Raw genomic sequence first — 14,455 nt, forward strand, 5'->3', positions numbered from 1 at the left:
CTGAAAGAAAACATATGTGTCACTTACACATACCCCGGTATCAAACTTAACGTCCATGTTACTACTTTGCTGACAATAGCGTTGGCAAACGCTTGGCACACCTGTCTGTACTTGTGCTACCATCACCATAACGTTGGAACAGTCACTGTGGGCTCTGAGAGCCTTCACTACCAGTTATATCAACGCATATAACTGACCATTCACCCAAGAATCAAAGTCCCAAATGATTCCGCTGTTCCTCGCAGAGTTAAACAGCAGGGTTAACGACGCAACCAACTGCTAACACAGACCTCTTTAGCTGCTCCACTTGCTTAGCATAGTGGCGAAAGAATACCCTGGAAGACTTCCAGCCAGTGTATGAACGAAGGTGTTCAAAATCCATAAAGTTAAAGAAGTTTAAGGATGAAGCAACTTTCCTCGGATCATGACCTGCGGGTGAACTGTCAGGATCCGCTCTGCGAATAAAATATGTAATTTTCGCCCTAAGCTGATTTAAAGATAAATTCGAGCCCGATGTTTCTCCTCTGAATAGTTGGCCCCCATGGAAGTCTGAAGTTCTACGAAGATAGACCTTAAGGCATTCTACGGGACATAGAGATGCATCTTCTTTCAGAGGGCAGATTCTCCAGGGACCCCACCTGTTGGTGGGCAACTCGTTCTTAGCGAGAAACGTAGGGTCCGGAAACAGGTTCAGTTCTCCCCCATCCAGGAACTGAACTCGGCCCTCCTCTCTCGAGAGGGCCACAATCTCACTAACTCTGGCCCCAGAAGCAAGGGCAAAAAGGAAGATCACTTTTTGAGTCAGGTCCTTCAACGCACATTCCTCATTATCTAGTAATGAGGCAAAATGAAGGACTTTGTCTAACGACCACGAAATAGGCTTTGGAGGAGCTGATGGTCTAAGCCTAGCACAGGCCTTTGGGATCTTATTAAACATCTCGTTAGCGAGGTCTACCTGGAAGGCATATAGAATGGGTCTTGTTAGAGCTGACTTACATGTAGAAATTGTGTTCGCCGCCAGCCCCTGTCCGTGGAGGTGAATGAAGAAGGATAGGCAGAACTCCGTAGAGATCTCGTGCGGGTTCTTATCTTTGACAAAGGCTACCCATTTCTTCCACGCAGATTCGTACTGCCTCCTAGTAGACTTACACTTGTATTCTTCCAGGAAGTCGATGCTATCTTTCGAGATTCCGAACCGTTTCTTCACCGCTAGGGAGAGAAAATCATGAGCTGCAGGGTTCGGGTTTTCTGTAATGAAGCGAAGACAGTCGACTTCTGGACTTGCTGGGACAGAACTGGGTCCGGGAGTGGTAGAAACCTCAGTCGTAGTTCCAGAGCTAGAGGGAACCATACACTGTTCGGCCACTTGTGGGCCACTATTGCTGCTACTCCCTTGAAGGATCTCAGTTTGTTGAGGACCCTCAACATCAGATTGTGAGGGGGAAACAGGTAGATCCTGGACCATCTGTTCCAATCGAGGGACATCGCATCTATTGCTTCTGCCGAGGGGTCCACGTATGGGGACACATATTTCGGCAGCTTCTTGTTGTCCTTCGTCGCGAAGAGGTCTATCTGCAGTTCTGGGACTTGTCTCAAGATGAAAGAGAATGATCCTGCGTCTAGGGACCATTCTGACTCTATCGGTGTAACCCTGGATAGAGCGTCCGCGGTCACATTCCGGACTCCTTGAAGGTGAACTGCTGACAGGTGCCACTTCTTCTTCTCCGCCAGTCGGAATATGGCTAACATTACCTGGTTGAGAGGTGGGGATCTCGATCCCCGCCGATTCAGACATTTCACAACCACCTCGCTGTCCAGTACCAACCTTACGTGGATCGAGTGACGTGGGGATACTTTCTTCAGGGTAAGAAGTACTGCCATAGCTTCTAGAAAGTTTATGTGAAAGGTCCCAAATAGCTTGAACCAGATCCCTTGCACTTTTTTCCGATGGGAGTGACCCCCCCACCCTACCTTTGAGGCGTCTGTGTGGATTGTCACTGACGGGGGGGGTGGCTGAAGAGGTAGAGACCTCTTTAGACGACTGGCTTGAGACCACGGTCTGAGAAGAGAACGTAGTCGAAGTGGGACCGGTCTCTTCAAGTCCCTTCGCTCTTTCGATGCAAAGGTTCTCCATACTCCCGCTGCATCTTTTAACTGTGCTCTTAGCACTGGGTCTGTTACTGATGCAAACTGAAGAGAGCCCAAAACCCTCTCTTGTTCGCGTCTTGATATCCTCTCGGAACCTAGAAGTCTCCTGACAGACCCCGCTATTTCCTTCCTCTTTGACATCGGGATGGAAAGACGGTGTGACACTAGATCCCAGTGAATTCCCAACCACTGGAACCTCTGAGCTGGAGAAAGACGAGACTTCTTTCTGTTGATCATGAAGCCTAGATATTTCAGGAACTGAATCACTTGTAGGGAAGCTTGCAAGCATTCTGCTCTGGATGCTGCCCACACCAACCAATCGTCCAGGTAGGCTACTACCTGGAACCCTTTTAGGCGTAACTGTTTGAGAGCTGCGCTCGCAAGCTTCGTAAAGATCCTTGGGGCTATGTTTAGTCCGAAGGGCATCGCCCTGAAAGCGTAAAGTTTTTGTTGTAGCTTGAATCCTAGGTAGGGGGAGAGACGACGACTTATTGGAACGTGCCAATATGCGTCTGACAAATCGATGGAGACGGTATATGCCCTCTTGGGCAGTAAGGCCCTTATGTGTTGTAACGTTAACATCTTGAACTTGTGGTTCACTATGAACTTGTTGAGTGGTGACAAGTCCAGAATGACTCTGAGTTTCCCCGAGTCTTTCTTGGGAACACAAAACAGCTTCCCTTGGAACTTGATGGACTTTACCCTCCTGATCACCTTTTTCTCCAACAGATCTTGGATGTACTCCTCCAAAACGGGGGTGGAGTGTTGGAAAAATTGAGGGCACTGGGGCGGAGTACTGTACCAACTCCAACCCAGTCCATTTTTGAGAAGGCTGTGGGCCCAGGGATCGAAGGTCCAGCGATCCCGGAAATACTGAAGTCTCCCACCTACCGGCGACACTTCACTTTGACTGCCCTGCAGTCTTGCCTCCCTGGCCGCGACCACCTCTGAATCCTCGTCCCCTAGAGGGGCGTCTTGATGACCCTCTAGCTGCTCCTCTGGGTCTTGCACGAAACGTGGTCGACTGTCCCTCGAACACGGGATTGAATGCCGGGGAAGCTGATGACATGGCTTGGGGAACCCATTGGAAGGTGGTCGGGGTCTGGGCTACCAGTTGTGGAACCGGAGGCAAAGCTGGCTGCTGCTGCTGTTGTCTTTGCGGTTTGAAGGACTTGGCTGGACGGGAGGAAAACCTTGACTTCTTCGCCTTTCCTTTCGGCTGAGGGCCCTCATCCGGAGAAGACTTCCTCTTAAGGGACAGGCCCCACTTCAGGAGAAGATTGCGGTTCTCAGTGGCAGCCTTGTCCACGATCTCTTTGACCACGTCCTTGGGAAAGAGATCTTTACCCCAGATGCTGGATGAAATTAGCCTCTTGGGTTCATGCCTCACTGTGGCCGAGGCGAACACAAACTCCCTACAGGCCCTCCTTGCTTTAACAAAGCAATAGAGGTCCTTGGTTACTGTGGCCAGATGGATTTTGGCCATAACCATGAACATCTCTGGCATCTTGGGGTCGCTAGCCATCGTCTCCATGTTGGTCTGGAGAGACATCGAGGCTGCCAGGCGCTCCTTTGTGTCCAATTCCCTCCGTAGAAGGAATTCCGACAACTTGGGAAGGTTTTCGCCGAACTGCTGACCTGCAATGTCGGCGTCCAACTTCCCAACCGAGAAAGTAAGGTGCACCTCCTTCCAGTCCTTATTGTCCATTGGCAATGCCAACGATAGAGGTTTACATTCCTCCAAAGACGGACACGGCTTGCCAGCTTCAACCGCCTTCATGACGGCCGCAAACCCCTTTTGCATAAAGGGGAAGGCCCTAGCCGGGGAGGATACAAAGGAGGGGTGCTTCTTACTCAAAGCGGCAACTTTTGAGTTTGAGAACCCCCTCTCTTTTAAAGCAGCTGTTAAAGTGGCTTGAGCCTTGGAGTGATCCAGGATAATCACCTCCTTTGGTTCCGTCTCCTCCTTCGAAGCCGGCTCCTTCTTCAAACGGACATAGCAGTCCGGGTAGGCCCCTCTACTGGGCCAGAATTCCACCTCCTCAAGGGGAACTGAGCCCAGTTTCTCCGACATGACGATCTTCCCGATCGTCATCGGCATGTGCTCGGCATATCTCCACGGGTTGGCATCCGAGCACAGAGGAAGGTCCTTGACGTTGAGCTTCTTTGGAGGTCCACGTGATGCTGTGATCTTCTGCATCTGGAGCTCCAAAGTAGCGGCCTTCTGATTATTCTCCCTCTGCATCTGTTGGATCATACCAACGATGGAAGAGAGAGCCTGTCCAAGCTCTGCTGGAAGAGCGGACGAGGTAGAGGGGATAGGTTCAGAGACCTGAACCGGCACGTCTGATGATACGGGAACCTCTTCCTCCACGGCAATAGGATCTCGATCCTCCTCCTCGCCCTCTGCGAGGAGATCCTGCTCCGCACGATCGGACAAGTCGGACATCTTGTCATCCAACTGGATGTCCTGCATGGCGTCAGCGACATCCTCCTCCACTGGAATCTGGATCAGAGGGATCTCCGGCCGAGGCTGGGGAACAACAGCATCAGGGGAAGCCTTGGGAAAAAGGTATGCCCTCATCTTCTCGTTAGGAAGATAAGGTCCAGTGGTGTTTTTCTGGAAACCCCTTACCCATAAGCGAAGCCTCTCCCTCGCTGCATCTCTTGACTCCGCCGACCTAGGGGATTCAAAAGCCTCTGATAGCAGGTTAGTACATACAGCACATACCTGCGGATCCCAGTAACGATGGTTATCATTGGAGGCTGCACAAGCCGCGTGCCTCCTACACGAGGCATGTCCGCAAAAGTTCTTACTGCGGACATTGCAGAAGACACTATCACACTTCGGATGCTCCTCCTGTAAAAGAAGAAAAATTTCCATGAATATCAAGTGAATTTCAATTCACATGTAACAAATGAGTATTCAACAAGAATAAGGGAAAGACACCTACTTGTGAAACCCACACAAACACCTGTGGAAGCCCACCAGCCAAGTCACATAGTTAGTCTTTACTAGAATAACCAGAGAACGTATTTCCAAAGGAAATTAGGTGTAGCTCACACCTAAGGTAAAATATTACCATTCCGGCCAGGGATAAAAGAATTATCTTTTATCCTTGTAAGGCGACACCAAGTGATTGTACCAGTAACACAAGTAAGATAGAAAAGACAGTGTTGTAACCTACTACATCATGAACTCCCTTGGTTGAATATACCACCAAGAGAGGACTGATACAGTACCTGAGGGTGGTGTGCCAGCCGGCTATTGCCGGTCAGCACCCCCCCCCCCCCCCCCCCCCCCCGTTTTTCGAAAGGTAGATCTCAAGTACACAACATCAGATCACCCTTATTGGGGAGAACTCCAGATCCCATGCCTGAACCGGCCGGCAGTGGTTGCCGGACCGCAGCCACCCGGTTTGCACTGTGTTGCCGGCCATCATTCTTAGTGGCCGGCTGACTGGGCAGTGTCGCAGGCCGGCCGGCAGCAGTAAACAAACCCTGCCGGCTGGCCCCCCACACTAGGCAGCGCTCGGCTGCCGGCCCCACTTGTAGTGGCCGGCAGATGAGCAAGAGACCGGCCGGCAAAGGTATACACCCAACGCCGACCGACAGCAAGAGAACTGGAGAACACCCCTCCCCACCGACGGCCGGCCTGTAGGCCGGCAGACGGCAAGGACAACACATACTAAGACAATAGAATGAGTGCCGGGTTAAGAGACTATGAGTCTCTGAGCCCGGCACCCGAAAGAGTGCCGAAAGGAAGGGGAGACACTAAGTCAAGCTTCCTAACCGCTGCATACTGAATCTACAGACGGCAGCGATGGAGGGACCAAGAAAGGACCGGGCAGCACTCGAAGTAATGGTCTCTGCCGGTCGGCACACTCTGCCGGCCGACAGGAGACCACGTCAGTTCCTCATCCCAACCTAGGCTAGGCAAGGATGCAGACGACTGACACAAGGAACGGAAAAAAGAAGGGAAGGACAGAGGGTCCTATCCAACCTTACCTTAGTTAAGGGTCATTCCCAACTAAGACAGTTCGTCTCAGTTAGAGAAAGACCCGAGAGGGAGGCCGGCACTACTGGCTGCCTCCCAAGAACCACGGCAAGGAAGGAATTGCCCTTCCAGAAAAGGGAACATATCCCGAGACCGGAACGGCAATAGGACAGTCTGATGAGTCACCGAGTAAAGGGATCACTACTGGAACCCAACAAGGTGGATCAAGGGGATAACCCTTAATGCCCGAGTCAATCAGCAAGGGAGACTCTGCCCCATGCCAGACAAACCGGGCTCAGACTAAACACTGTTGTACTGTCCCCCTCTGAACCAATACAGTTGGAACGGGAAGGTACAGTACTACTCCAGCATAGATATATTTGAAGATTAATTCAAATAAACCACTAGAGTTAAGCCTAAGGCTTAAACAGAGGGAAAGGGTTTGCCCCTTCCCCGAAGAGAAGGGAGCAAACGGGGAACAGATAATATTATAATGACCTAAGACAATCTAGCCTAGGCACTAAGAGAATCGATTACCTAATTCACCGAAACTCACACCAATACTATCTTGGAAGGTACTCGAAAAGGACTTATATGTATAACGTTGCCTAACGCTTAAAGCAATAAATTCACATTTGGAAGACTAATTATCATGCAGGAAGTACATAGGCCAACAGCTAGCCTACGAAGACTAGTGTTGGCAGCCTTGGCAAAACTTCGCCAGGCACACTACTATCGCATCATAACAGAATTCCTAAATAAGCTAAGTAGCTAATATTTAAGCGCAAAGGGGCTGGGAACGTCGCTCTTGCTAACAAATAAATCCTATTCTAGCGAGCGACAGCATCCATGATGCCTCCAGCAGGCAACAGCTCTTGTATCAAAGATAACTCTTTTAATTACTTTAATTTTAACCAAGAGCCTACATTTATACATAAAAGAAATAGTACTCAACTTATCCGAGGCAGAAGAAGTTGGAGAAAGCATTATTAAGCGAGAAAATTCCAAGATTGGGTAGAAAACAGGGAAAACACACCGAGTCGTAGAGCTACGCAAAAAGGAATACAGATGGCGCCGTGAGCGGCGCAGGGCACGCTTTCGAAACGGGGAGGAGAGATGCCTTATGAACGGCTCCCCCCTTTCTTATCGTTTTCGTTTTCTTGCCATTTGACCCCTACGAAGTGTTAACTCTATTCGGGGTATAGATTGCTATGAGGCGTGTCAAGAATACGTCCACTGATATTTACGATATCCCTAAGGTCTTTTTAGGGATACTCGCTCCAGGAGTTAGAATTCTGGGTACCTGAAGGTAAATTCTCTGGGAATATCGCCGTAGTTGTAATATACCCTAGGAAGCTGCCTTAAGGAACTTCCATCAGGACGACATGGCTTGAGCCCAAAAATATATATATATATATAGATATAGATATAGATATATATATATATATATATATATATATAGATATATAGATATATATATATATATAGATATATATATATATATATATATATATATATATATATATATATATATATATATATATATAGATATATATATATATAGATTATATATATATATATATATATATATATATATATATATATATATATATATATATATATATATATATAGATATATATATATATAGATTATATATATATATATATATATATATATATATATATATATATATATATAGATTATATATATATATATATATATATATATATATATTTATATATATATATATATATATATATATATATATATATATATATATATATATATATATATATATATATCTAAAGTAGGAAGATGTGATGTAGTTCTAAGGGAATAGTATGGGAAATATGTCTGGGTAATAACCAAAGCTCTACCTCCAGTTTGTTTCTTCATTATGATCAGAGATAAATGTAAACAAAACATTGGTTGCCATTTTTTAACGTGCTTTTTAGCGTGTTTAAGAAACGCATGATATAAAATTGCCTTTAATATTTGTGCCTGTTTTAGTTTAGGGTACTGTAGTACATGCATTAAGTGTTCTGTACATTAAAGGGTAGTTTGTTAACAGTACTTAGTACAAGGGAAGGTTTTAAAAATCTGAATATACATGTTGAATAAATAGGTAAATATGGTGTCGCTACTTCGCGGATTTTCACCTATCGCGGCCGCGTCTGGAACCTATCTACCGCGATAAATGAGGGTTCACTGTACTCAACTTTCCAGAGGCAGAAGAGGCTAGAGATTGCATAATAAATCCTGATAACGAGAGAGCACTGGGAAAAACCACCGAGCGAAACCACTACAGAAAAAGGAATGAAGATGGCGGCGATTATAGTGCCATCTGGGTACTCAAACAGTAATGGAGGAAGGGAACTTTATAATGGCACCTCTTTTATTATGCCACTTTTCCCCCTCGAAGCGTAAACGCTATGGGGGGTGCAGATTGTGTGGTGTGTCAAGAATACGTCCCCTGATATTATGCGATATCCTAAAAGGAAAACTTTAAGGATATTCGCACCAGGAGTAAGAATTCTGGAGACCTTAAGTCAAATTCTCTAGGAATATCACTGTAGTCAAATATACCCTAGGAAGCTACTTAAAGGAACCTTCCATCAGGATGACATGGCCTGAGCCCAAAAATAGATCTTACTATTATAATTATAGCTTAGGATAGTAAGCTAGAAAAAAAATAGGAGAGAGACATATCTACATTTCCTGTCCAGACAATTGCTGTGACCTCCCTCAACATTAATATTTAAAATTTCCTTATTAGGGAAATATAGGGTGGAATAGCTCTAGAACATGGAGCTGGAGTCAGAGAATACTAGCACTAACTCCTCCACAAGTGAATATTAATACTGTAGGGTAAGGATATTATGTTCTGATGATCCAAGATCCATCAGGATTTTGAAGGAATACAGTACTTCAACCATAAAGCGGTCTCAACAATGGACTGTGAAAGGGAACACAGAATATGTTGGAAATCATACTACTGTATATTATATACTGTAGTTTTCTAACTGCTGTATCTACTATACCACAGAAATACTGGCTACTGTATTGTCTTATACTATAGTTCTGCCGGTATACTGCCGGCTAGGCTAGAACCCGGCGGCACTAGCCGACAGAGAGAGAGAAAGCATGGAGAGAAGGGCTACCGTATTATTATAGTTTAGTACAATAATTAGGGTTGTAGGGACTACTGTCTCTACTGCCAGAATGAGGATTCAAATGGAAGGGAAAAAATGTATTAATTCTAGCTTCCATCCAGCCACAATATCTGTTCCCGCCTGCACTGCTGGTTCCAGAGTTTGTGGATGGCAGTCCAAGAGAGGACTGAAGAATACTCAAAGCTGCATAGGGTCTCCCACTGGCAGCCGTCATGGCCAGCACAACCTTTCCCGGAGCCTTGCTTCCGTTAGGGGGAAGGTCGAAGCAGCAATCAAGCCGCCTTTGTAGGAGCCCGGCCGTCATCGTAATCAGCCCGGTAAGCGGGGAGATTGTAAAATACCGGCCACAGAAGTTGTGGACTAAAGAACAGAAGGGGAAGGGAAAGGGTCTTATATTTTACATGAAAAGCAGACGGCACGTCTGCCTCCTACTGTCGGCAATAAAACAGTAACGATTCCTCAGCCTAAGACCTTGCCGGATATAAGAAATGTCTTCTAGACCACAAGGGAGAAGGTGGCAGCAACTGTACTACCACTAGGGAAGCCGGGCTTCCTATGCCGGCAACTGTGAAACCGGCAGGGGAATGACTAATCCCCCATCGGTAGAGTTGCCGACAACAAAGATAGGGTTGCCGCCTAATGGCGGCACTCAAGAGGGAAGGAAGGGTTTATCCTTAGATCTCTAAAAGAAACGAATCTCGAATTATGCTAGTAATTTTAGATGTGCTATCTCCGATTGAATTCATAAAAATGATGCAGGAGGATAAACGGGGATAGCGTTACTAAAGTACAGTATACTAAAACGCATTAGGCTAGCCTAACTCGAGTCGGGATCTAGGATACGCTACATCACCGAGGCCCTATCGTATACTATCGAAACGTTTAACAGAAGAGGAAATATTACATGTATGATCTTATCTTCACCAATATAATTTGCCTAAATAGCTATAATTCATTAAAGCTAAATACCGGGGGCGTTGTACTACTAACTAAATACTGTACTGTAAAGCATTTATGGCGTACGACAGCGGTCCTAAAATGGCCGCCTCTGGTGAAGGCTCTGCTCCACTAAACACATCTAAATTATGCAAATTTAACTGTGAGAAGGGAGCCAAAATTTTATACACAGGAAAGATTAAAAACTCAACTTTCCAGAGGATGAAGATGCTGGAGAATGCATGGTAATAATCCTTGAAATAGTAACAAAACCGAGAACAGTTGGGAGATACACCGTGCTTAATTCTCTACTACAAAAGGAATGGGTTACGCCGTAGTAGTACGGGAAAGGGGATCCACCGAGAAACCTTGATAATGGCTCCCTTTCAATTTCACCACTCTTCCCACTCATAGCGAAAACTATTCGGGGTGAAGATTGCCATGTGTCGTATCAAGAAATACGTCCCCTGATATTATGCGATATCCTTAGTTATCTTCAGGATACTCGTGCCAGGGATTAGAATTCTGGAGACCTGTGGTCAATTCTCTGGGAGTATCACTGTAGCCAAATATCCCTTAGAAAGCTGACTAAAGGAACTTTCCATCAGAACGACATGGCTGAGCAAAAAAATTAAGTGTAGCCAATGCTAATACAATGTTGCCATATCATATCAATAAGACATGAATTATTCTGCGGATATGCAACACCTGGAAATAATGCTTGAAAGCACATACTCTGAAGTATCGAATAAAAGTACTGATAGAATAAAAGTACTGGGTGGAAAAAATCTCAATATTTAATAAAAGTACTGATGGAATAAAAGTACTGGGTAGAAAAAATCTCAAAATTTAATATAAGTACTGGATGGAATAAAAGTACTGCCCGGAAAAAAAAAAAACTCAAAATTTAATAAAAGTACTGGATGGAATAAAAGTACCGACTGGAAAATTAACGATTTCTTGTAGGGCGAGTCTACAATAGTATTGCATATTCTTTCGCTTCATTTTTCTAATTCTACAATAGTTTTACTTGCTGCCCAAAAATTTACGACGTTAAATTCAGGACGCAGATATGATTTATTCATTTTATTATTATTATTACTTTTATTTATTTTTTTATATTTCATTATTGCGCTTGCCATGAATAGCTAGTGGCCCTACGATTGTACTCGCCAACGACAAATTCAACTCAGTAGTGTCCAAGGCTAGGCGAGCCCAATATCCCAAAATCCTGAAACCGTCCCCACCCCCACCCCCCCCCCACCCCCAAAAAAAATAAAAATAAAGAAAGAAAAAAAAGCTATTTATTACTGTAAAAAAAACTTTCACCAGGTAAAATTCACTCAGTATTATAATTTATTTATCTTGAAAACAGGATATCTACCAGTAATTTATTTTTTAATATATATACACTGGATCCTTGACATACGTTTGCCCTAATATACGAATGTTTTGAGATACAACAGAAAATTTTTGAAAATATATGCTTTGATATACAACAAAATATCTGAGATACGATTTTGCGATGTATATATATATATATATATATATATATATATATATATATATATATATATATATGCCATCCGTCCTGAATAATGTATCAAATTGTAATTTTTGTCACCTCCTAATGATGAAAATATACATTCGTGTGAACAGCGTCCACGGATAAGAGTTAAATTTCACAATCGTCAGGATCCGAAGACTCAGATCTATCGCACCTAAGCCGCCTCCAATAGCCTTACGCTCTTAGGATACGTTATTCAAAGTAAATTTATTCTCGGATATAAGGTTCGTTTTGCATACCTGTAAACTCCTAAGGGTTTATCTAACATAAAAGTGTGATTTAACATCGTTTAAATCATAAATCGGCATGAAATAATTGACTTTTGAAAACAGACACAAAGGGAAAGCACGTCTATTTATAGAAACTTAAATCAGACAACGCATGTATCGTAGTGTTCAGAGAGCGACTTCCGCTTGACCTACATGTACACTACGAGTTGAGATCTCGATTGCTACTTCAGCTAAGAAAATAAAAAAAAACATTGTACTTGTATAATTTCCCACCGGTACGATAGGTAATATTGAATAAACATACTGGTTGGAAGATTTGTGAAAAATTAATAAGCGTACTGGGTGGAAATGGAGCGTACCGGCGGGAAGAAATTTGAAAAATTAATTAACGTACCGGTGCGTTTATTTGATACTTCAGAGTAATACAATAACTGGTGCATACAGAATAATGACAATAATAAGGCAATCTCTCGTTAAGAGGGTCGACCTCATGAGACTAGTGAAAGGCTAAGCATTTCGCAGTGCACGGGCTGCGGGCACAATGATGAGGTGGAGGGGAGGATGGAAACCTCCTCCCCACTAGGTCATCCAGCTCAGAAAAGCTGTGCTCCGATGGACTGGAGCGCAGTATGGACGAATCCAATACCTATCGCTGGAACTCTCGCGGAGGCGACCACTCAGAGTAAGATCTTTCCTCTCGCAAGCATAAGGAACAATCCTCACCTCTCTCTACTGATGGCGCATCGCTTTGTGGACGTGGGAGCTGCCGCTCAGAAGAGAGGGTTGGAGAAGATCTTTCCTCTCGCAAACGAAAGGATCTATTAACTCCTCCTTCCAATGGCGCATTGCCTCGCGGACGAGGGAGCTGCCGCTCAGAAGGTTGTGTCGCTTCGTCTTTCCTCGGCAGGTGAAACTGCGCAACACTGGAAGGAGAACCTTCCGGTTATCCAAGTTGTTTCTCCTCTCTTTGGACAAGCCCGAGAAGAGGATCAGCTCCCTGAACAACCTCTGGAACAAAGCCGAAGCTCGTTCCCGAGACCTGAAGGTCTCTGGACAAGTCACTCCGAGGAATGCTAGTCCTCAATTGCTCCTTCTCCCGCCGAAGCAGGAGGGACGTCGGGGAGAGCAAAAGAAGAAGACTCAGCGCTCGAGTGCGCACGCACACTCAAACACAGGACCTCCTGTAGCTTCTCCTTTGATGGAGGACCCGTCAACCCCAAGGAGGGCCACAGCAGACGAACCACGTTGTCTGAGAGACCCCCGCAGAGGACTCTCACTGTCTCTCTAGGGGAGGCAATGGGAGGAGACCACGCACAAAGTTGTCCCGGCGTTACCAGGGCACCACTCGGACTCGATTGTTCCCCGGACTTCTTCTTGTTCTGCCTAATAAACCTCAACCACTGGGAGGATGACCACTTCCGGCACACTACAAGGAGACTCCTTAGTACACGAAGGGCAGAGACCATGAGGATCCGTCTCCTCAGAGGTCACGAAGGTGCTGTAACGGTGCCCTTCAAGACCCGGACAAACTCGCATGGTTGAACCTCACGGGCAAGCACACCTGACAAGAGAAAATAAATTAGTTTCAGCCAGTTTAGGTTAACGGGAGAGTGAGACAAGTTTACACTCTACCGAGCTGAATTAAAAAGTGATGGTTAGTCACCAGTGCTGGTGAGAGCGGGGTAAACACACCCCTACTAATTAGCAGCGGGTAGTCAAACTGTTTAACCTTCAGTTTTGACTAGTTTTCAGCTTTGCCAGAATAATAATGCTACTGTATATTAAAGAGCAGAAGGTTTGTACCTTTTTTCAGGACAAACAGTCATTCAAAATGCAACAAGTACATTTGTATGCTATACAACCAATTTAAAAGAGAATAGTTTATGCTGTGAGAGTGGTAACCTATACTTTCCTGCCCACCAACAACTAATACCTTGTTACCAAGCTACAACATCCATTTCCAGCTCTGCTATACAGTATATGCCTGAAAACCTTAAATCAATCAATCCTAAAATATGAAGGATTGTATTTGTATAGCAACAAAAAATAGTTTGAAGTTAATAAAACACCAATAAAAGCTTCAAAATATAAAGAAAAATATCTAAAGCCCAAAGTTGACACTTATCAAATTTATTGATTACTGACCTTGACTCAATCGCTTTAATATTTCTTTGTCTCTTTCTTTCCCACGTGACCGTAATGAGCGGTGTTGTCGAGATAAAAGAGCTGGAGTCTCCTGTGGATCTAAAATCAGGAGATCACTACGAAGTGCTGTCCTTGGCGTAACCTCTACCAGCTGCTTGTGAAAAGAATCCATTGTCTGTGGGAGAGAAATTAGCATATAAATCAAAATAGCACTTACTAATTCAAATTACAGTAAAAGATTTGCAATGCAGGTGACCT

General features: G+C 44.8%; 1 protein-coding gene across 1 annotated transcript in view; it reads right to left on the reverse strand.

Annotated features, from left to right (window-relative positions):
- Positions 1 to 14,455, reverse strand: part of LOC137639606 (fap1 adhesin-like) — a 124,801-nt gene that overhangs the window by 99,592 nt on the left and 10,754 nt on the right. The window contains exon 3 of the mRNA XM_068371865.1: positions 14,198 to 14,372. Within this exon, the coding sequence (XP_068227966.1) occupies positions 14,198 to 14,372 (175 nt within the window). The remainder of the gene's footprint in view (positions 1 to 14,197; positions 14,373 to 14,455) is intronic.

Source organism: Palaemon carinicauda, chromosome 4 (genome assembly GCF_036898095.1).
Source record: "Palaemon carinicauda isolate YSFRI2023 chromosome 4, ASM3689809v2, whole genome shotgun sequence".
Lineage (NCBI taxonomy): Eukaryota > Metazoa > Arthropoda > Malacostraca > Decapoda > Palaemonidae > Palaemon > Palaemon carinicauda.